Source organism: Aethalodelphis obliquidens, unplaced genomic scaffold (genome assembly GCF_003676395.1).
Source record: "Aethalodelphis obliquidens isolate GAN/ISIS:26980383/991018 unplaced genomic scaffold, ASM367639v1 scaffold25, whole genome shotgun sequence".
Lineage (NCBI taxonomy): Eukaryota > Metazoa > Chordata > Mammalia > Artiodactyla > Delphinidae > Aethalodelphis > Aethalodelphis obliquidens.
In genome coordinates, this window is record NW_020837969.1 from 23,230,693 (window position 1) to 23,253,474 (window position 22,782).

Here is a 22,782-nt window from a genome sequence, read left to right on the forward strand (position 1 = left end):
TTTAGATTCCCGGAAGCCTTGCTGCCTAGTTGAAAGGATCTATGAGGTACTACCTTAAATTTTTCTGAGATATTAACTTATCTATTATTGCATAACAAGTTACCCCAACACTTAATGGCTTAAAACAACAAACTGTTATCTCACAGTTTCTGTTGGTTAGGAATCCAGGCTCTGCTTAGCTGGGTCCGTCTGCCTCAAGGTCTCTCAAAGGTTATAAACTAAGATGTCAGCCAGGGCTATGATCTTGTCAACCTAATTTATGTCAGTTTACCATACAAGATATCACAGATTGGTGGCTTAAACAATAGACATTTTTTTTCTCACAGTTTTGGAGGTTGGAAAGTCCAAGATCAAGGTGCCAGCCATTGGCGTTTGGTGAGGGCCCTCTTCCTGGCTTGCAGATGGCCATCTGTAACCTCACATGGCAGAGAGAGAAGAAACTCTAGTGTCTCTTCTTACAAGGGCACTAATCCCATCATGGAGGCTCCACCCTCATGATCTCATCTAAACCTAATTACCTCTCAAAGGTTGTACATCCTAATACCATCACGTTGGGGATTAAGGCTTCACAATATGAATTTGGGGAGGATACAAACATTCAGTCCATAACAGGTTTCATCTAAGGCTGCACTTAGGGGAAGATCTGCTTCCAGGCTTACTCACATAGTTGTTGGCAGGGTTCAGCTCCTTGTGGGTTGTTGGACTGAAAGCCCCAGTTCCTTGCTGGCCCTTGGATGGAGGCCTCCACCATTCCTTGACACATGTGCCTCTCTATCAGGAAGCTCACATCATAGCAGCTGGCTTCCATCAAAGGTGGCAAGTGAGAGAGCAAGAGAGGGTGTGTAAAATGGGAGCTGTGGTCTCTTTATAATCTGATCTTGGAAGTGATATCTATCACTTTTGCCATGCTCTTTTCATTAGAAGCAAGTCACTATGTCCAGCCCACACTCACAGGGAAGGGATTACACATGTGCTTGAACACCAGGAGGTTGGGGATCACTGGGGGGCCACCGTAGAGGCTGCCTACCATGGGGTCTTCTAGCTACATCCTTGTCTTGAACTTTACCTAAGGCCAGGTTTTCCTGGTTTAACCTTTGCCCATAGGCCATTTTTTATTTTGAGAGTTTTGTCTTCTGGAGAATCTAGGAACGAAGAAGTTTTATTTCAAATCCAGCAAGTCCTGGCTTCTTTAGGTTTCCTCCAGATTCTGACTGAAAATGGAACAGTTCCTTTTTTCTTTAGCTCACCTCACTTCTCTTGTGCTAAATCTTAAGCATCTACAAGAAGCCATCCAACCCTTTTGACATTCCATCCAGATCTAGCTAGATCCACATGTTCATAAGGTATCTCTTCTTTCATGTAATAGCAGGCTAGTTTGGCTAATTGTTCTTCCGTTACATAAATGGGGTCTCCTTTTCTCCTGCCTGCAGTGACAATACTTTCACTGTCTTTTAACAATGCTCTCCAGGACCTCCCCGGCAGTCCAGTGGTTAAGACTTTGCACTTCCACTGCAGGGGGCACGGGTTTGATCCCTGGTCAGTGCAGCCAAGAAAGAAAGAAAGAAAGAAAGAAAGAAAGAAAGAAAGAAAGAAAAAAACCCCAATGCTCTTTGCTAGCAGACTCTTCAAAGTTCTTCCAGCTTCCATCTTCCACCTGATCCTAAAGCCACTGCCACATGTTTTGCGTTTTTGTAACGGCAGGATCCCATTTCTAGGTATGCGAATTACGTTCCAGTTTATCTACTGCTGTATGACAAACCACCCTAAAACTTAGTGTTTTAAATCTCACATATTAATGCATATATGTAGAATCTAGAAAAATGAACCTATTTGCAGGGCAGGAATAGACATAGAGACGAAGACAGAGAATGGACATGTGGACACAGGGTGGGGAAGGAGGGAGGAAGAATTGGGAGATTAGGATTGATGTATATACACTACCATGTCTAAAATAGATAGCTAGCGGGAACATGGTATAAAGCACAGGAAGCTCAGCTCAGTGCTCTGTGATGGCCTAGATGGGTGGGATGTGGGGGCGTGGGAGGAAGGTCCAAGAGGGAGCGGATGTAGGTATACATATCGTTGATTCAGTTCACTGTACAGCAGAAACTAACACAACATTGTAAAGCAATTATACTCCCAAAAAAACCCCTTAGTGTTTTAAAACAAAAGCATTCACTTTTTTTGCTAACAATTTTGCAATTTGGGCGACTCAGTGAAGACAGCTCATGTCTCTTCCATGTGGTGTCAGCTGGGGCAGATCAACTAGGGCTGGAGTATCCACTTCTAAGATAACTCACTCACAAGGCTGGCAATTGGCCACAGCTGTCTGCTGAGAGCTCCGCTGTAAGCTGGGGACCTAATTCTCTTCCAGTGGGCCTCTCCACATGGCTGCATGGGCTTCCATAAATGTTGGAGGGAAGTGATGGAATCTCAGAGCTATTTTAGGAGGTAAAAATCAGGATGTTGCACAACAATGTGAATATACTTCACACCACTAAACCATACGCTTAAAAGTGATTAAGACGGTAAATACAATGTTATGTGTGTGCTTAGCCACAATTAAAAATTAATAGATAAAATCAGGGGAAGGTGGTGATGGCCTGGAGGTGGGTGGGGGCAGGGGTGAGGGAGAGAGATGTGTTAAGAATGACAAAAACTAATCAAACACAGCCTCTGGCTTCAAAAACATTTTTGGTCCAGCAGAGGATGTAGAAGAGTTAACAGAAAATCACAACACATGTGCTAGATACTGCAGCTTTCTGCCACGGTGCTAACAGTTACAAAGCCCATGCCATGCAAATTGCCTCAGAATAGACCTTTAACGCCTGCAATTCCCAGAGACGAACATTTAAGACATAATTATAGGTTTGGATTTCTTAAAGCAAACTTCAAAATGAACACTGCTAGAGAAACAGAAATGAGGAATGAAAACTACAGGTGCATAGAATATGTCTCTATCAATCTAGCAAGCAACCTTCCAGGCCAGAAGCAATGAAGCAAAGTGGTGGGCAGGGGGAAAAGCAGGTGTTTCTTGGTCATTAGCCCCGTTTTTCTAGGATATAAAATCCCTTTGTTGTCTTAGTATGTCTAGAAACTATTGCTACTGAGGAGATCTCATGTTGAAACTTTCTTTTTTTGAAGTAGTAAACAGGTCATAGAGATCATTTATATCCTGAATGAATGTACATCCCTTCCCCCAACTCTTTTGCCTCACTCACAAAGTTGTATAAATACCCAGTCTATTTATAGATTTTCATTGAGTTTTGCTGGCAACTTAACTCGATTGTTCTTCCAAATAAATCTAAACCATTCTTTGTAGAAAGGGCAAAATAGGAGTCCCTCTTTTCCTGGTATATTACCCCATCCCCAGGGTGTTTTCTGAAAATATGCTGAATTTCACACTCACCATTGACTATATGTTATAGATTTCCCTGCTTTATTGTAAATTGCCTGATGTGTCTGTCAGTTGATTGGCTGAGTGGTGGTCTTGGGCCCCTGTGCTGAGTGGTGTGATTTTATTTTTTACTTTTTGAAATCTCATCAGTTGTCCCATTCTGCACAAGCTCTCTATCTAGGGTCTCCCGCAGCAAAATAACGACTGAAGTCCACTTCCATGAAATCTGCCTAGTGCCTTTGTGGTGCTCTCCATGCCGAGACACCTCGGCTAATTCAGTCCCTTCTGCAAGGTCTTGGAAGGATCTGTTCATATCATTCAAGCCCCAGAATCAATACCTGATGAAAATGTGTTCATTCATTCAAAAATAATTATTGAGTGCCTACTATGTGTTAGGAACACAAGAATAAACAAGCCAGACAAGGATCCTCTCATGGAACTTATTCTCATTTTTTATTCCAGAGGGTTTTGACTTTTAACAATGGACAAGGTGCCAACTTGGCTTCAAGACAAAGGAATCAGGTTCTCTGCTTGAGATTAAGCCACATTTCCTTGGATGGGGGTAGGGGAGGTTCTCCAAGCACACTAGGACCACCCAACATCCACCTACTTGTAAGTGGAGTCTGACGGGGACTATCAAGGACTAGGTCAATTGTTATTTTTCTTGGTCCTCGGCCAGGCTCCATGAAGACAATGCCTTTCTGTGGAGTGTATTCAGGAACAGGCAAGAATGGCCAAGGAGGGCAAAGTGCCGGCATTATTGGTCAGCACAGGGGCCCAAGACCACCACTCGGCCGTTGCTCAGAAAGACATCGCCCCCTCGTGGTTCCTTATATAACTGAAGGAAGAATAACTGTACCCTTGCCTCTTCTGAACTTCAGTTGCAATTTCAACAGACTCTTGGTTTATTTTCATCCGGGGGACATTTGTTTTCCCCCGTAGAGAGAAATGACAATATGACAGCAATATAATCTCTTTATCAAAATCTCCAGACGCCCCCCAACACCAGAAAAAGCCAATATGTAAATCCAAGTATCAGTACTGTGGTTTTTTTTTTTTTTTTCTCTTCAAAATGCTCTTAAAGCAAATATTTTCTTTGCTTTTTACCATCTGAACCAGGATCAGCGGTGACGTTGCCGCGGAGTTGTTTGGGGTATCTTGTCTCCACAGCACCACTTTCAATTCCCTAAAAGCAGAAGCCTTATCTTCAACTCCGCCGCCACCCCCATCCCATTCCCAGGAGCACTTAAACCAGTCTGGGGTAAAGAATGTCTAGTGGGGGAGGAGGTCGGGGGAGTTGGGGGCGGAGACAAACAGTGAAGCAAACAAATAATAATTAGAAGTTGTGATTGTCGCCGTGCTGGAAGGGAACAGCGTGCTGTGAGAGAGAATTCCTGGGAGTGAAAAGTGAGGGAGAAATCTACCGATGTTTGGAGTTTTAAATTATGTGTTTGTAGCAGTCACTAAGTTTGAAAGCTTAAATGATACAATATTGTAAAAGTTCTCTTTGGCTCAGGGAAAGTGGAAATTAATCATGTCAGCTCCCAGGTGTGGTAGACTTAACTGGGTCCGAATGGGTGCCAGGTGCTATAGTTTTATCTATCAACCTATAATTTCCTCTAATAGCAAACTCCTGGTAGATAAATAGAACTACTTCCATTTCAGAGGAGGAAACAGAAACAGGCAGTTCTTCCTTCCGAGGTTGGTGCGTAAACAAGTATAGTGCGCTGACGTCCCAGAACGCTGAGTCTCCCTTCTTTCAGCGGCTTTGACCCTCTGAATATCATCTGTCTTGGCCTCCAGTTCGTCTGGCAGTGAGAAATATTCCCTCAGCCAACAACTATTTATTAAGCGCCTACTGTATACCAGATAGCGTACTCAAATAGCCATGGGATTCAAAAGATAAACAGGGCCCGGTCTCGTCTTCCAAAAAGGATCTCCCAAAAGAGTAAAGAGAAGCAGCCAGGTAAACAAATAATTCTAGGACAGTCTGAAAAGGGCTGTAGAGGAGTCTGAACAGGGGCGGCGGGTTCGGAGACGCTGGAGAGGTTTCCGAGGGCCCGGCGTCGGAGGTGGGTTTGAAGCTGCGCCCTGAAAACGCCGGCCCGGAGCGGGCTGCCCCCGGATGTCACTCGAGTTCTCGCGTCCTGTCATTTTAAGCTGCCGACTAGGAAGGGAAGAAATAGGTCTAGGCCGGTACTGAAAAGGAGGGGTAGGGATTGGGGTGCGAATCCCTCGTGAAGAGCAAGCAAACAAAAGTAGCACATCACACTTCCAGGTCCTCGCGCGGGCAGGGCCTGCCTCCCCGAAGCCCCTCTCCGAGCTGCGCGAAACGCCCGGCGACCCCCAGGGACCGTGCAAGCGGTAGGACCTGACCTTCTTCCCTCCCCCCTCCTCGGCCTTCGCCCTCCGACCTACCGCGGCGTCGGGGGCTGGGGTCCGCCGCTTCCGCCCGCCGCCCGCCACCCCTCCCAGGCGCGCGCCATCCGGCCGCAGGGCAGCCGCCCTCGGCGCAGCCCCTCCTCCCGCGGGGGGCTTGCCGTCCCGCGTCCAGTTCCTCCCGGCTCCAGCCAGCAGCCCACGTCCAGGGAGGGCGGAGAGAGGAGGAGGAGGGGAGGGAGGAGAGAGGGGAGGGAGGGAGAGAGGGAGGCAGGCGAGAGAAGGGGAGCTGCTTGGAGCCCGTACTTCCCAGAGCCAGCCAGGAGCGCGCACTCAGCGGCTCTCCGGGTCCCAGCCGCGCCCCGCTGCCCCGCACCTCCTTCTCCTCCTGCTCCTCTTCGGGTACCCCTCGCCCCCTCCCTCCAGCAGCTGCTACGCTCGGGCAGCGGCCGCCCCCGGCCCCTACTCGGCCACATCCCCAACTCTCTGGGCTCACTCCTGGGACGCGCGTCCTCGCCCCATCCTTTCTTCCTTCCTCCCCTCGCGCCCGCCCGCCCTCTCCAGGTCTCCCTCTCGGGTCCCGATTGTCTCCGTCCCCTTCTCGGTCCGCCGGCGCCTCGCCCTGCCCCGTCTCTCCCTCGCACTTCCTGAGTCGCCCGCCGCCGCTGTCTCGCCGCGCCGCGGGAGCCCGAGCCGAGCCGAGCCGCCGCTGCCCCGGCTCCAGCCCCCGCAGCGCCCGGGGAAGGGAAAAGTGGGCGAGCGCGCCCTCGCCCAGCCCCGCGCCCCAGCCCTGCCCGGCGAGGGAGGACCGGGAAGATGAACAACGGCAGCAAAGCCGAGAAGGAGAACACCCCGAACGAGGCCAACCTTCAGGAGGAAGAGGTACGGAGTGGCTCGGTGCGGTGGCGGGTACGACCTGGGACGGCGGCCGCTAGCTTTCTGCAAAGTGCGGGCGGCCGGCCGGCGGGGCGCGGGTCCCGGGGCGCCGGGCTGCGCCGGGGAGGGAGCGCCGCGGTCGAGGGTTTGGGAATCGTCCTGGCCCCGAGACACCGCCCCAAACTGTGGCCCCGGGAGGCTGTATCATCGGAGAGTGTGTTTTTGTGGGTCCACGAGCGTCTGCGTGCCTAAAATTGCGTAACTTTGAAGACTTTGCTGAGACCTTTGTAAGTATAATGCTCAGCTTTGTTTGCCCCGGATTTTAAAAGCGGAATCGAGAGCTGACTCCTGGGTGACCTCAGATGATTGGGACCGGGAGGGTCAGCACTTAGCTCTGCGTCTGGGGCTGCAAGTTGTGGAGTGTGTTTGTGTGGCTTAAGGAAGAAAATCGGGTAAAGTTTCTCGTTAAAAGACACCTTCGGTTCCCTGCCCCCTCCCTTTCAATGTGAAAGTTCTTGGTGAAATATCTTCTCAGCTGAGGCATTTTGGATTAATAGATAACTCTTCAGCCGCATTCTTCTCTGATGAGTCAAAGACCCCGAACCTGGATGATTAGGTTTTGTAAGTTTAGGGGCTTTGCGGTTGTGGGGAGCAGAAGTTGAATACAAGAGTTTCAAACTTTGCAATTCACCAAGTGACGATCCAGGCTATTTTAGTAGGACTTTGACGTCTGAGCGTCAATTTCATGTGGTGCGTCCGTAACAACCGTAAATATGTTAACGGCTGCAGAGCGTTCCTTTGGTGGAAACAAAATTCGATAAACGTGGGGGGAACTCCTGAACAAACATTTCAGAATTTTGTACTTGGGATATTTGTAATATCCTGTTAAATGGCTCAGTTCCTGCAGGTACATTATCTGGAGCCCGGTAAACAATACTTTCCGCCTACTTTTTAAGAAGCCCACGAAACCGACTTTAAACATTCTAAAAGGAACTTTATGTTTAGATGCAAGGAAGTATGCAGTCTCGGTAAAAGCGTTTTTACAGGTATTGCATGCTGATGTATGAGGTTAACCGAAAGGTAAACTGATTCTAAAGCGATTAGGATGTTGAGATTATTATGGAGATACTGTGTTGTGTGTAAACTAAAATTCTGATAGTGAAACCAAAGGTTGCGGAGGATTTAACTAAAACATACAAGCCCTCAGCACTTTGTGCACTTGTAAGATAGGAACTGTTTAAATGGGGAAGACGGAGGGGAGCCCTAAGCCCATGCAAAACAATGCAAAATAAACACAAGATTTTACTCTTAACATGGTTGTAAGGTAGTGCAACCCAGGTGAATTGCTGTGAGCCCCAGGTGAATTGCTGTGAGCCAGAAATTTGCCTTCTCACCTGAGGAAATTGCCTTTATTAAACTGTTATTTTGGAAAGCGTTGCTTACATGCTAGTTGTTTTTTAACTACAAGTGGAGTACTACTGACATTCCTTCTTTTTCAAAGAGATGGAGCCTTGAATTGCATGTTTCGCTTTTTTCTTGAAACTTACCTGCTGCTTTGCTATTTGTTTTCCCTACCACTGAGATAAAATTTTAAAAATAAGTTTGCTTTTTTAAGGAGTTGCTGTGTTTAACTAATTCAGCTAACATACCAAGATAATAATGGCTTCAGAAACCTTTCTGTGTCTCTTAGATTGGCGATCTGTTGACTTCTAAGGGTAAGAATATATTACATGAGACTGTCTTTCTCTCTTCACCTGATTGAGAACTTGGAAAGTTAATCAGGTTAAACCAAAGATTTTTTTTGTTTGAGTGACCCCAAACCATAACCTACTTGACAAAATTAGGTAGAGAAAAGTCACATTTTTCTGCTAGACCCATACAGCTTAACTGCCGACAGCACTGGCATGTTGTCTGCCCTGATCGTGGGCGTCTTAATGTGTGAGGCTTGGGTACTAGTATGATAGAATCAGATGATCCCAGTAACAATCACTGCCTCTTAACCAGTGGGAATGGCATGTGGCTCTAGAAAGTATCAGTTTTAGCAAGATACTTGTTATTTTAAAAATAAGGGGACAGTTTAAAAGATTTCAGAACCCAAGTTGTACAAGAGGTGGAACAGACAAAACAGATACACCATGAAGAGAGAAGTTTTATAATGTTAAAAATTCAGGAAAAGAAAGTAAGTTGGCCTGAATGATCTAGGTAATTTTGCCCTAATTCCCTGTTTGGAGTTTATGTTTTGTTTTTGAAAAACTCCTAACCTCTCTTTCCTAACCCTGAAAGCCACAAGTAAAATAAATATGGTATTTGGTGAGTCCCATTAATGTGCCCAGCAATATACAAAACCACGGCCCTGGACCCTTTCCCTGCCCACCCAGGGATCAGCAATTTGTTCTCAAACACATTTAAAAGCCGTGGCCAAGGATTCCAGTAAACAGAACACACACATATACAATGTATATACACGTGATGACAAGAGAGGACAAATGTGTTTTGTTGTAGTTTCTGATAGCCATTGAGCTGATGAGGAAGAGTGAGTCCACTCATTATTAAGAGAAAATAGTTTCATAGATAATCAGGGTAATTTAGACTTTATCACTTTATAAAATCCAGGGTTTTTTTTCCTACTTTTTAAAAAAAGTGAGCTCCTTTTATTTTCCAGTACATTTCAGCCCTGATCGAGAGCTTGTAAAGCTCACTCTGAAACAGTGATGTTTGAAACAGTTACTTTGGTTCCAATTGAATAGAAGGAACAGTCTAGGACTTAGGAGAATTTTTGCAGCTTTTTAGGGTTGAAAGTTTTTGAGAACTTGGGCAGGAAGTAGTCTTCTGCTCTGGGTAGTATTTAAAACTTTGAGGTAAAATAATTTTAAGATTTGGCTAGCCAACTGTAAGAATACATCTGGTTTTCTGACTTCTAGTATCCTATACATATGTGTTCCTATGCAAGTTGTCCCTGTAAAGAAAAACCAGTTGTCAAAATCTCCCTGGGATCTGAGATTTACAAGGCTTCTGTATATGTATGTATAGGGCGGTAGATAATTTCTTACATAACTTGACAATTAATAAAAGAATTCCTAGAATTTGCCTCTAATTTTGGACTAGATGGTATTCTCTTAAAACACTTGGCAGTTCTCACTTGACCGACTTTACTAAAGTTAATAAATATATAAGTAACAGACATAATTATTTGTCGTATTTAAGTTTCGTATAGTGAGACATTCTAGTAGTAGATAGAAAATATTTTTGGTCACTGAATTTTCAAAATGGAAATCAGATAAACAGTAATCTGGTCTTATTTTTACTTTTATGTTATCTGTGTCATTGGGTACTTTTCAGGCTGATTACAAATCATTGCTGAAAGGTGTTTTATTATGTTGAAGCACTGGTATTAGAGTAATTTCTCCTTAAATTGCTTTGAACATTCTTGTACTTAAAACTAAAACAGAAAAACCTGGCCTCGTTGGACTATTGATCAAAAAGATGTCTGTCAGGTGTTGGGCAGAAATCACACAGTCAGGTCTTCAGAAGTTAATACAAATCTTTTACCTCGCATTCCGCCTTTTAAAGTACTTAGTAATTTTGCCCAAATATTGGGGTCGTGAAGAAGTTGTTTCTTATGTAATTGTCACAGAGAAGAAGGGGTACCGTGGTAGTTTGATGTGGCAACAGCGGGTTTTCATTGAGCAATAAGATTAATCTACATTATGACCTGGGGAAAATACAAAATGGGTTTGTACAGTTTAACCAAGTTTGGAGTCTGTTACTCCAGATCAAATCAAATGCAATAAACTTATATTTCAATCATAAATAGGATTTGGTGACAGTGTTTTGGATGAAAACGTGGTGACTTCATGGTAAAATGATGTGGCAAGACCACTGCCGATAGGGCATATGCATTTCTGAGTTATTTTTCCAGTAGTGGTTTTAAAATTTCCCTGATAAACCCTTATGCTCACTTGTCATCTGTTTCTAACGGCCTTTGTTTGTTGGATAGATAGATTGGATGCTCTTATTTGAGGACCGAAGCCTTTGACGTTTGTGATGGGGCAGTTAAGTGGGAATTCTTGTGCACTGCGATGGGCATGTGAATCACGGCGGCTTTCGGAAGGACTTGGCACTGTATGTGAAAATTTCAAGCCCTTTGATTCCGCGCTTTTATTTTTAGAAATTTACCCTAAGGAAATTAATAAGCGTGCACAAAGATTTATTTAAAGGGATGATGCTCAGAGTTATTTATGATAGGGAAAATTCACAGAGACTCTGTGCCTAACAGCGAAATTGCTAAGTAAATCATGGTGTAATTCCTCAATGACAATATTAGGTAGCCATTAAAAGCCGCATTTTTAAAGAATGTACGTGTGTGCGTGCGTGTAAATTTTTTTTGGAGGCTTAAAACAACAAATCTATTCTCAGTTTTGGAGGCTAGAAATCTGGAGTCAAGGTGTTGGTATTGCTCCCTCTGAATGCTGTAGGAGAGAATCTGACTTTCTCTTCCAGCTTCTACATTTTAATTGAGGGGTTAATTCTTCATGACATAAAGTGAAAAGAGCAAAAATAAAAGTTTTATATTATGTGCTGCCAATTTTAAAAAATAACCAAACATTAATAAGAAAAAACTATCTGGTGGATTACAGATCATTTTTATTTACTTTCTGGTGCTTTTCTGTGTTTTCTAAATTTTCTGTAATGAACATAGGAACAAAAGCAATTTTATGTCTTCTCTCTTAGATTTCAATAAATTCCCTTGAAATATCTGTAGGTGTCACAAAACCATTGGGTTGGTCACATTTCGTTTTGCTGCCAAGCCTGGCCTGGGGAATCAGGCCTCTGATCCTCACAGCCTTTCCTCATAATGTTGATCTCATTCCCTTATCCTGTCTCTTCCTAGTGATCTTCAGCTGCTCTCCTTGTTCTAACGTGCTTTCTCAATCCATTCTAACACACACTGCTGGGTCCTCTGGTACCCCAGCTCCTTCAGCACTCAGTGAAGTCCAAATATGGCACTCAAGCTTCCTCCTAAGGTACCTCCGTACATACTCTGCACACCATTTGTTTCAACCACTCTTTCCCTCTTGGTCTAGCTTGAACTGCTTTCCAGGCAGAAGTCAAGTTTCAGCCTACATTTTGCAAGATCTCCTCACCTGAATTGCCCTATCCCAAAGAGAGGCTTTTCCTCAATTCCAGGAGATACATATGTTATCTCCGTTTAACTCCTGGATCATTACATTTCATTTTTGGGTTTTTTTTTTTTCCTTTAAGATCTATGCTGTCTTATCACAGTGTTTCCAATCCCCAACACCTACCCAAAGTTGGTACCCCAGCACAAGGTAAGTACCACACACTTACACATGTATGCACATATAATTCTTTATAAGCATATGAAATATCCTTACTGGTGGGGATGGTGGTGACGACCTTGAATAGGTAAGCTGTCACAAAGCAGCCACTTCCTTAATGTGGCATTTAGAGCCGGTTATGGATGGATGGATCCTCTGGGAAATGACCTCCCCACCTGTCACCTGCAGCCTCCATCTGCGCCCACAGGCCAGTGTGCTTGGTTCATCCGGCAGCCACTGCCAATGTGGGCCCGCTCATTTCGAGGTGCAGTTGGGTTTTCACTCTTAGAATTTGGTTTCTGCTGTGGGGTTCATTTTGACCTTTCGGACAGGGGCTTCTGGAAGCTCTGGTTCAGCGGTGCTAGAACAGCATTCCCAAACGAGGCTGCCCTGTGTGATGGCCACTTTGGAATGTTTGTGTTCAGTTTCATTTGGCACCTTAGTGTCTGCCTTGGGGGTAGGGGAAGGGGAATGCAAATGTTCCTCTTGAACAGTGCTTGCTTTGGTCAAAGAAAAAATGTAGGAAGGAATGAAGAGAATGAACCTTAGTAATAGCTGGGGCAAAAGTGGCGGCCTGGCTCTCTGGGCTTGAGGCCAGCAGGGACCAGGTCTTTAAATTGATGCTATGTTGATATGAGGGCGTCATGGGGGGATGAGCTTATCTGTCCATGGGGATGACTTGGGTATGATTCCTTGAACCCACGTCCCTATCTTTAAGCGTACGGGGAGGGTATTGCAAACCACTTCAGCGCACTCTGTGTGTTGGAGCGAGCAGGGAGTGCTCGACGGCGGAGCTTATCAGAACAGAGTTGCCTTGTTTGTTGTCTAGTCGTCTTTGCTGAGCGCCGGAAAAAGAAAATACTGAAATACTTGATCCTGGGACGTTTTCAGACATCTCTTTAGCTGTTCACTCAGGTAAGAATTGTTAACTTCTGAGTATTCTGTGTCAAGTACTGGCCAAGCACTTTATATGTACCACGTGACTCATCCTCTCAATGAGCTGATGTAGGTATTGCGGTGATGAGGACCCTCCTTATATGGGGAGGTGACTGTGACACTGAGAGGCTGAGTGACTGGGGCCTTCACGTTCAGATTCTGGGGGGCCCAAGATCTGGGACAAAGCTCTTACTTCAAGTTGCGCCCAGGTTTAGTGGCGATGGCCCTGTGTAAACAGGTACAGTAAAGCACTGTGTTGAATTAAGTGAGGCGGTAGTTTGAGTTGGGGACCAGTCAGCAACAGAAGGAGAGGGTGACGGAGCTATATACATCAAAGAAAACTTTAAAAAAAGAGGTGATAGTTGAGATTTGTTTTCCAGTTGAAGAAGGGTTGAGACAGGAGGGGAAAGATTGTCTAGTCAAAGGGATTGGCCTTCAATGAAGATAGAGGCTTAAAAGGGAAAACAAGCGGGAGAGGAAGGGAAATCAGGATATGAGGGGGAGGGAGACGTGGGAAGGGGAGGGAGGCATTGGTGGGGGAAGGATAGAGGAGCTCTCCTTGCATGCCAGGGACCAGGAAAGACTTCTTGTGATGGGAGCTGGGCTTCTGTGCAGCGGGGTCTTGGCGTTCTGAGATGTTCCTGTGGCGAAGGGGATGCAGTGGATTTGGAGGCTATAACACTGCAGGAGTCCTGGTCTCAAGATTAGGCAGTGGCTGGCGGTGGTGACTGAGCCGGGCGGGAGAGGTGTTCAGGGGCTGCAGTAACTGTCAGATGACCAGGAGAGAAGCCTAGGAGTCGCATCCGTGGAGCCTCTTGGGTTTCTCTTTTGGATGACTAGCTAAATGGTGGTTGTATGTGTAGAAGCAGAAAATACCTGGAAGGGAAAGAGGCAACCGAGAGGGTTGGGTTAGAAGTGCAGAGGAGAGGTCTTTCAGAACAATTGAAGATGATATAGCTAGCAATCGAAAAGCTGTATACTGTGAACTGAGTGCCCAGAAAATTAGAGAGGGCATGGGACCCCTGCTCCTAGGAAACCTCGTGAGGGTAGGCAACAAAAGATGGACAATTTACTTAAAATTTGAAGCTGTGTTTAAAAAAAAAAAAGGGGTGTGGAGAACTGGAAATTCTCAGGAAAAATTGAAGCAAATTTTTTAAAGCACTCTTTTAATTCAGGAACATAATATATTGCGTATATCTGTCTAGTTATAATAGTGTTCAGGACATTTAACCATTTGAAAGCCCGATTCGGGGGAGCTTAAAAAACTGGGTATATGTAGTGTATTTCATATACTTTTTTTTTTTGCTTTCATCAACAGTCTTTGCAAATTGTTTTCCTCTAAAATTTGCAGTTAATTCTCAGGCTCTTACAACCTTTTCCTTTCCCAGCCCTGTACCTAGAAGGGACATAAAATTTGTAGATGGGTTTGGGAGGTAAAGATGGAAGGCCCGGAGAGGCTTGAGTATTTTTATAAGAAAAAATTTGCCTGAGTTGCTTTGTTCTTTTTTTTTCATTTTATTGGGGTGGGGGGAGTTAGAATGAGCCTTTGGCTAGAGCCCAAAGTCATCTCTTCCGTGGGTCATATTTTCAATTTATTCATTTCGTGCTTTCCTAAAAGTTAGCTACTTTTTCTGCTCACAGCTAAGTGTCAATTCATGAATAAAGAAAAACGGTCCAGGAATTTAATTGCGTTTGTATTTCTCATAGGTTTTAACCCTGCTGCAACCATTATAATGCACATTATGTAGAATACTGGAGGAAAAAAACAGAAATGGCAGTAATAAATGCCAATCACACCAGGAAGACGGTTCCAAATTCCAGGCTGTAATACAGTATTGTTACACAAATTTAAAACGCTGAGGGAATGCCAAAGCAGCCTAGCTCAATCATGTCAGCCCCTAGGATTTTGCAAAGGTACAGAGAAACCTAGGATTCTCACAGTTGAGGTACATCTCACCAACCCATGAAAAGAAGTTAGAGACTAATTTCTACTTTCAGTTAGCCTTTACTTCTCGTGAGTTTTTTTAAAAAATGACGTTCCTTTCTCTGCACTTCCTAAATTCTTATGTCATCAGGTAGATATGCTGGCAGAAGGCCAACATTATTCTAAGAAATCCTAGAGATAAAACATTTTTTTTCCCCTCGAATCCCCAGGATCCTGTTTTGTGAACTTTTCTCTTATGTCCACCTATAAGATAGATAGTTTTGGCCTCATGAGAGAAGGGACAGCACAGAAAGTGTTATCTTTTTATAGAAGTGGCAGAATTTCCTTTGTGCTGGGAGGGGAAGTGCTACAAAAGTGTAATTACTTTACCCAGCATGTGCAATTTACAGGACTTAAAATGTGTGAGTTTCCAAAGAGGCATCTGTTTTTAAATAACAGTATCCCTCTAAGCCAGCAGGATGTGTTTTGGGGCAGGGAAGGGACACACACGCACGCGCACGTGCGCTTCTGTCCTGTGCATGCCCTGGGATGCTGGGTGACAGGAGACTGAAAACGTTGGATAATTGCTTCTCCGGGCCTGGCTTATCCTTAGAAGGAACATGAGCTGTCCTGGAGTCCAGTCGCCGTGTTCTGATTCTGCCTCCTCTCCTCTCTACCCTTCTAAGCCTGTTTCCTTCTTTACCAAGACCTCCAAGCATTTTCCTAGTAATAAGCAAAAAAAAAAAATGGTTAGAGCTAGTGCTGAGACCATTTTTGTTACAAAAATTTTTTTCAGTCTTACTGCGTATGTGTAAGAAAATTGGAGAATTGAAGATCAGGTGCGTGTCCAAATATAATCAAACTTGTAAAAGCATGTATGGATTTTGGGCACATTAATTCACTAAGCATCTACTGAGTAGTGTCTACTGTTTTAAGCGTTGCACATTATTTTTTAAATTTCTATCTTATTTTGGAGTCTAGTTGATTAACAATGTTGTGTTAGTTTCAGGTGTACAGCAAAGTGATTCAGTTATCCCTATACACGTATCAATTCTTTTTCAAATTCTTTTCCCATTTAGGTGATTACAGAGTATTGAGCAGAGTTCCCTGCCTTATACAGTAGGTCCTTCTTGGTTATATGTTTTAAATATAGCACATTTTACATTAAGCACTGCGCTTTAACAAACCCAATGAAGTGTTCTCATCCCATGTTGAGGGATAAGGAAACTGAGGCTCTGAGAGATTAATTTGTCTGAGGTTTTATTTGCAACAGTGGTAGGAGCTTAAACTCTCTCCAGCCGTGTGCAAGGTTCATGTGATCTGGGCCTGCTGGTCTCCCTGACCCCATCCACCAAGAATCACAGCTTCATTCATTATGCTTCAGCTGCTTGGGCCTTACTTAGGTATCTCCAGCTTGCCAGACGTGCTGCTGCCTCAGGGCCTTTGCGTGTGCTCTTCTGTCTGCCTAGGAAACTGTACACCCGGATGTTCCTGTGGCAGCCTCGTCCTTGGCATTCATTCAGATGTCAGTTCAGATGTTACCCAGGGAGACCTTTGACCTCCAAGTTCAAAGTATCCCCACATTCCCAACCACTGTCCCATCCCTCTTATTTCCCAGAGAGTACTTTTTACTCACTGACTTTACCTTGGGTACTTGTCTTGCACTCCTAGAATGTGACTCCTGTCTTGTTTCGGGCTGTAACTCCAATGCCTAGAACTGCCCAACGTTTGTTGTTTGTTAAATGACTGGAATACAAACCAACCTGTCAAATTCTGAGGCCTGTACAATATACCACATGGTCCTAAGTCTTTTCCAGCAGTTTTTAGATTAAATTTTAATGCTGCCTTCAAGATGATCATTTCTGGGTCCCCATCCCTCTGTACTTTAGAAAGTACGATTACCGCCTGCTGTTAAGCCAGAAATTTTGGATGGTGAGTGATTGATCCCATGGAGATGGGGGCTGGGGAGGGAAGAACAGGTTTTCATACGTAAAGGAATCCTTTGTCCAGTTAGAATGGAAACCAAGTACATATTTCCACAGAAGCAAGAGTGAAATGTGGGCCGCCCATGGAGTGACAAGTAAAAGTAGGGCAAGATGACTTTGATTACTGTTTTGCAGATGTGCTGTGGGGTTGCAAAGAGTTAATGTTAATAACCCAGGTGGAATTGATTTGGAGATAGGCTTAGCACTCTCAGCCCTTTGAGTTAGTCTAGCCTCCAGCTCAATGTGCTTTCCTTCCTCTGCCTACAAAGTAAAAAAAGGCACGCAGCTCAGGATAAGGCGGGCTTTAGCCGGCCGAATCCAGCCTGCAAGCACCTGTGTGGTAGCTCCCAGGCAGCGGCTGGCCTGAGCCCTGTGAACCCTTAGGCCGGCACCTCACAGCCGCAGATTATACCCACTAGTCAGCCTCACAGACTCGGAGCTGTGTTTCCTCACTTTGTAAAGCACGACAGGTGACTGTCAGGATGTAGACGTCTAAGTCATCCTTACTTTGGTCATCAGACTGCCTGTTAATTGAGCTCACTGAGGCCCTCATGAAAGTGCAGGCCATTGGATTGTCCTCATTTATGGCATTTATGTCGTAATAGTTGACCTTGAGCAAACTTTTTAAACTTTACCATCATCCGCTGTCTGATAGTCTTATAACCAGTGGTGTATAAATCCTTGTATTAGTCGGTTCTTGACCAAATCATCAGTACTCTTTTTTAAATTACTACACCTTTTTTTGTTTCCTAAGGGACGTAGGACAAGTTGTTTAAGTGTCCGTTTCCCGAACTAAAACATAGGGGTGGACAGACAACACCTGCTACGCGTTAAGAGAACTGTAACTCCTCTGCCGTTTTTCTGCTTCATCCCACTTTTCCTCTCCCCTGTGCTGTGCTGCCGCGGCAGCCCAGATACATCGGGGTGGAGGGGGATAGGCTGTTTGCCGGGGGGGGGGGGGGGGGGAATGGTTTTAAGCCTGAGACTGTTTTGTTTTTGTTTTTTACTGAGAAAATCCGTGCCCCTCCTGGAGAAATGGGTGGGAGTTTCTGGGTGTGAGCTAACGGCAGGAAATGACCCTCTCTAAACAAAAGGACTCTTTAAGGCCCATCCTGAGTCTTTGTGTTTTGAGGAGGGGTTATACAGAAAACCAGAGCTAGGAAATTAATCTCTGCTTTAGCCATGCTAAGGGAGGGAAGGGAGAAAGGAGAAAATTCCTTCCCTGCTCACCCTCCCAAATGTCTAAAGTGCCAGGCAGTACCCACTGTGAGCGCCGGAGAGGTTCAAAGTAAGGTGGGACACACTTCTTGGGACAGTGTGGCTTCATAACCCCAACACGCAAAAAGGAACCAGGTTGGGCAGAATTATACCCACCGTGACCTTCAGCTTTAACCTTGGCTTTCAGCTGCTGCTTGAAACACCCATCACCAGCAGGATGCAGAAATACAGAACGGGGAAAGGAGAAGAAAGGGATATTTTTGTGTGATCTATTAGTTGGGGTGCTGTGATTTGCTAATGAAGACCCTATAAGTAAATCAAAGATTTGAATACTGCATTAACTACCGTCTTCATTTTTTCTAAATCTTAACTGCTAAGAGTCAGTGACTTCTGCCGGTTGACTAACAGAAGGCATTTGTAATCATTTCTGTGTTAGATAGCAGGCCCATGTGAAGAAATGTGGGGCCTTGCCCCTGCTTTGGAATGCACCTTCTCTTCACTCTAAAGTGACCATTCATTATATCAGTATTTATACGGCAAGACGCTGAATTTATATTGCGAGGAAAGTGGTTCTGTCTTATCAAAATTATTTTGCCTTTACATTCTTGCTGACTTGCAGCAATGAACTTCTTCCAGGCACACCTTTTTTTTTTTTTTTTTAGGAATATAAATCTTTCCACTAATAATTAGAAACACACATTTTTGTTGAAAGTGGTTTTGTGGCTTACTTTGTTTTCAGAAAACGACAAACATCTCAAAGAAACATTGTTAGCCTACTATTTTAGGCTTTATATTGTAACTATATTTTTAGAAAGGCCTGCTGATGTGTTTGGTGGATACAGTGTGGTGTGTTGGGTAGAGAGGTGGATTACATCACGGGCACCAGACACTTAACAGAATTGCAGAGATAAGATTAAAGCGGATGCTCCGATCCCAGTATGAAAGGGTTTTATTTGGATATTACATGTGTTGAAAGACTCTGTATCTTAAATAGGAATCGGAGTGTAGAATTGCTGTAAAGGTTTACAGGGCAAAATTGTTAAATTCCAGTGTCTCATGTGTTGGTAGGTTTTCTCCTTTTCCTAATAAGTAAACTTGAGAGAAAGATTAATGTTGTAGTGTTAGTAATTTACAGATATGAAGATATACATTGACTTACGTTCATTTGGAGGCTTATATGGTATACATCCGGCATTTGTTTTTCATTTGTAAAAGATCGGTTATTTTTCGGTTATTATCTGTGTAACATCACATATTTTTACAAAGAAAAGATTAAAATACCAGTGATGTTCTGCTCTCTACATTTAAGCACTTATAGCTGTAATGTCTGGCGGTAGAATTCTTTGCATTGAGAACCGTTCCTGCATCAGCTTTGGTGACTAGGACCAAATATTCCCAACCTGCATGCTTTACATAGGTTACTTTGTGGTTTCGATGGATTTGGGAATGAAGCGTGTCTGATTGTATTGGGTGGAGGAACAACTTCTTCTGTTGCTCTTTCCATTCGTGCAACTACTGGTAAACCTTGAATCAAAAAGTGAGAATTTCCTGATCAGGAATGTTCTTGGATGATCAAAGGGAAGAGTCTTGCCCTTTGCAGGACTAGCATCTGTTGCCGTTTGGTCACAGTGCACCCAGCCTGCTGACTCTGTATCTTAAAAACAAAAACAAAAGCCGGTAGGGAGGGGAGCGAAGACTCAAAAACACCTGTGGGGCTTTGGAATATGTTGAGTTCCTGATTTTGGCAGGTGATCATTTGAGAAGTTTTAACCGTTAAGTTGTCCCTTCCTCTGCCTTCCCAAAGCCCCCCATTTTAAATTAACACTTAATCAACATGAAAATTGCTCTTATTACTATTATTATAAATCATGGGTCATGATTATGCAGAAAAATCCTTTTGGTATGAGCTTATTCTGAACTCCACGAAACAGTGTTGTGTTTCCTTATTCACTAATGAAGTCAGCCCAGGAAAGCTTGGAGCAGGAGACCCAGGCACAGAAATCCAGCAATTTGACCTCGGTCCTCCACCTTATCCCAGTGCTCTCCGAAATCTCTCCACAAAACGAAAAAGCATTATATTGTCCAAAATGAAATTGCAGTCATGTTCCTCGGAAAATGTACCACGAATACGTCACTGCCCTCCCCACCCCAAACGGGTTAATTTGCAGTCATACAATTTAGGGCATTTTTCATGTAGGGTTGGGATAAAGAGTAAGCATATTGTTCATAGTAAAGTCCTGAGATGACTTCCCTTTATCGAAAGCTCTAGGATATTAATGCCATTTTTTGTTGTTGTGTTGGACGTTTGTGGTACCCACTCCAACAGCAGTGGGCCACAGCGTAGCTTCAGTGTACAGCGGAGATTATCTTCTGGGATATTGTTGCATATTTTAAATCGTGTTACGCACTTAACTCTGCAGTCATTTCTCCCAACACTAAAAAAATAACTCCATTGGATTTTTATTTTATCTGGTTTTTATTATTGAGACTACCAAGATGCATAAGCCACTTGTTTACCTAATTGGATGACATTGGGCCCAAATTTCTTTTCACCGTCTTTCTCCTCGAAATAACATCTTTTTTTTTTTATTGGCAAATAAATTCACCTATGTTATCCCCTCCTTTCCCTTCCCCCCATTCCAAAAATAAAAGTAAGCAAAAAACCCCCACAAAAAACAGAAGCTATAAAATTTATTAAAATTTTAACAATTCCTTTCTCTACAGCTAATGTTAACATTTTAGTATCTATCTTATATATGTCCTTTTCTGTGTGTACGAGTGTAAACACACACATACACTCACTCCCCTCTATTTTTACAAAAACGAGATCATACCATAATAGTGTTTACTTACATTTGATTTTCTTTTCACTTGACATTACGTTATGAATATCTTTGCATGCCAGTGGATACATTCTGCAGCCCCGTCTTTAATTCTTTATACTATGCCGTAGTAAGGATGTACCTTAATGTATTTAACCCTTTCCTTATTATCGAGCCAGGAGCTTGTTTCCAGCTTTGTGATATAAATAGTGCTATACATCCTCCTAGCTAAATTGGAGTATACACCCTTAGTGATTTCCTTAGCCTAGACTCTCAGAAGTGGAATTTCTGGGTCAAAGGGCTTACATTCCCTTTTTATTTATTTATTTAATTTATTATTTTTGGCTGTGTTGGGTCTTTGTTGCTGCATGTGGGCTTTCTCTAGTTGCGGTGCGCGGTGGCCACTCTTCGTTGCAGTGCACAGGCTTCTCATTGCAGTGGCTTCTTGTTGCGGAGCATGGGCTCTAGGCGCGCGGGCTTCAGTAGTTGTGGCACGTGGGCTCAGTAGTTGTGGTGCATGGGCTTAGTTGCTCTGCGGCATGTGGGATCTTCCCGGACCAGGGCTGGAACCCGTGTCCCCTGCATTGGCAGGCGTATTCTTAACCACTGCGCCACCAGGGAAGTTCCCCATATTGACTTTTTTAAACCTGCCTTCAAGACATCTCCTAGTTATTTTGAGTATTGCTTGTAGGCACTAAAATGCTTAGATAATTTCTGGAGCTGTTACTCTCAAGTTCCTTGAACACAATGAAAAGTGTTGATTTTTGTGATCTTATGTAATAGGCCCTTGATATGTTTTGCCGGCTTTAAACGTGATAACTGGGTGATGAGGCCAATACTTTGGGTGTTGTGTGTGCATGTACAGAATTTCATTGAATCGGTTGCAACGTCAAGTGAACCAATAACACTGCTGCATAAACTCTATTGTAAGATGCATCCCGATCTCAGAGATATTACTTTTTGGAGACGTGTGTCAGAGGCTTGTAGCTCTAGTTTTCTGGTCACATGATTAGCTTGCTCTTGAGGTGAGGATAGAGACACTCAGAGAGACGTTGGTCAATTTGACAAAAGTTTTGGTGGACAGCTAGCCAGTTACATTCCTGGAAGGAAATTTTATAGACACAGTTAAAACAGTAATGCCTTTCATTAGGTGTGGACCCTGCAGTGGTCCTTTTCCTCCCCTCTAAATTGAGAAGGGGGCCTGGACTCCAGTGTAGAAGCTGTCACAAGTATTCCTCAGTCTGAACAAGGTACCATCAGGACTTTCTCATCCACCCCAGAGGGGCTGTTTTCACTGCGATCAATGCCCACAACGTCCCAAGAGCCACATAGAGCTCAGGAGTGGGGCTCCGGTCTCCCCATGTGGGCCGGGCAATCACCATTAACCCCAGCCCACAAGACCTCCTTAATTGTTACCAGAACATTCCTGCAGAGCACACGTTCTCCACAAAGTGTACACAGATGTTCTTAGAGTGCGACTCTAGAAAATGAGCAGATCTATTGGAGACCTCAGTCTTGACTCATCCTGAATGTCCCATATGAATGGAAGTTGCATCTCATTTAGCGTTTACTCCAAGTATTTCAGGGTAAATTCCTACTGAGGTTATGAAATACTGAATTTCTATGCACGCAGCACCTTTCTCCAAGGAACTGGAAACTCTTTTGCAAATAAAAACATGCCTTTTCCTTGAGTCCTTGATTGTGGTTGACAGATGGGGAAGGAGTTGGTGGAGAGAACGTTGATAAGTGGTGAAGAAGTACAACTCGCTGGGGTACCCTCACTGGTCCTTGTTGTCTTGGCCATTTAGGTGGGATGTAGAAGTGCTTACAGAGAAGTTTTCCTGCCTACTTGGAAAGCCTCTGTCAACACAGAAAGCAATGGGAAAATACTATGAGTTCCTACGTC

At 44.0% G+C, this 22,782-nt stretch overlaps 1 protein-coding gene and 1 long non-coding RNA gene across 7 annotated transcripts in view; one reads left to right on the top strand and one right to left on the bottom strand.

Moving 5' to 3' along the window:
• Positions 1-4,461: 4,461 nt before the first annotated feature.
• Positions 4,462-5,957, bottom strand: LOC113628833 (uncharacterized). The gene is made up of 2 exons (XR_003436270.1): positions 5,816-5,957; positions 4,462-5,564 (listed from the first exon to the last, which is right to left on the bottom strand). It is a non-coding gene; the product is annotated as an uncharacterized LOC113628833 (long non-coding RNA).
• RBPMS (RNA binding protein, mRNA processing factor) overlaps positions 5,647-22,782 on the top strand; it is a 185,917-nt gene continuing 168,781 nt past the window's right edge. Inside the window, exons 1-2 of one of the 6 annotated variants that reach the window (XM_027122763.1) lie at positions 5,647-5,761; positions 6,341-6,658. In XM_027122763.1, coding sequence (XP_026978564.1) covers positions 6,593-6,658 — 66 coding nt within the window. In that variant the 5' untranslated portion in view covers positions 5,647-5,761; positions 6,341-6,592. Of the gene's footprint in view, positions 5,762-6,086; positions 6,659-22,782 lie in introns of those variants that run through there. The other 5 variants (XM_027122764.1, XM_027122768.1, XM_027122767.1 and 2 more) reach the window with 5 other exon arrangements.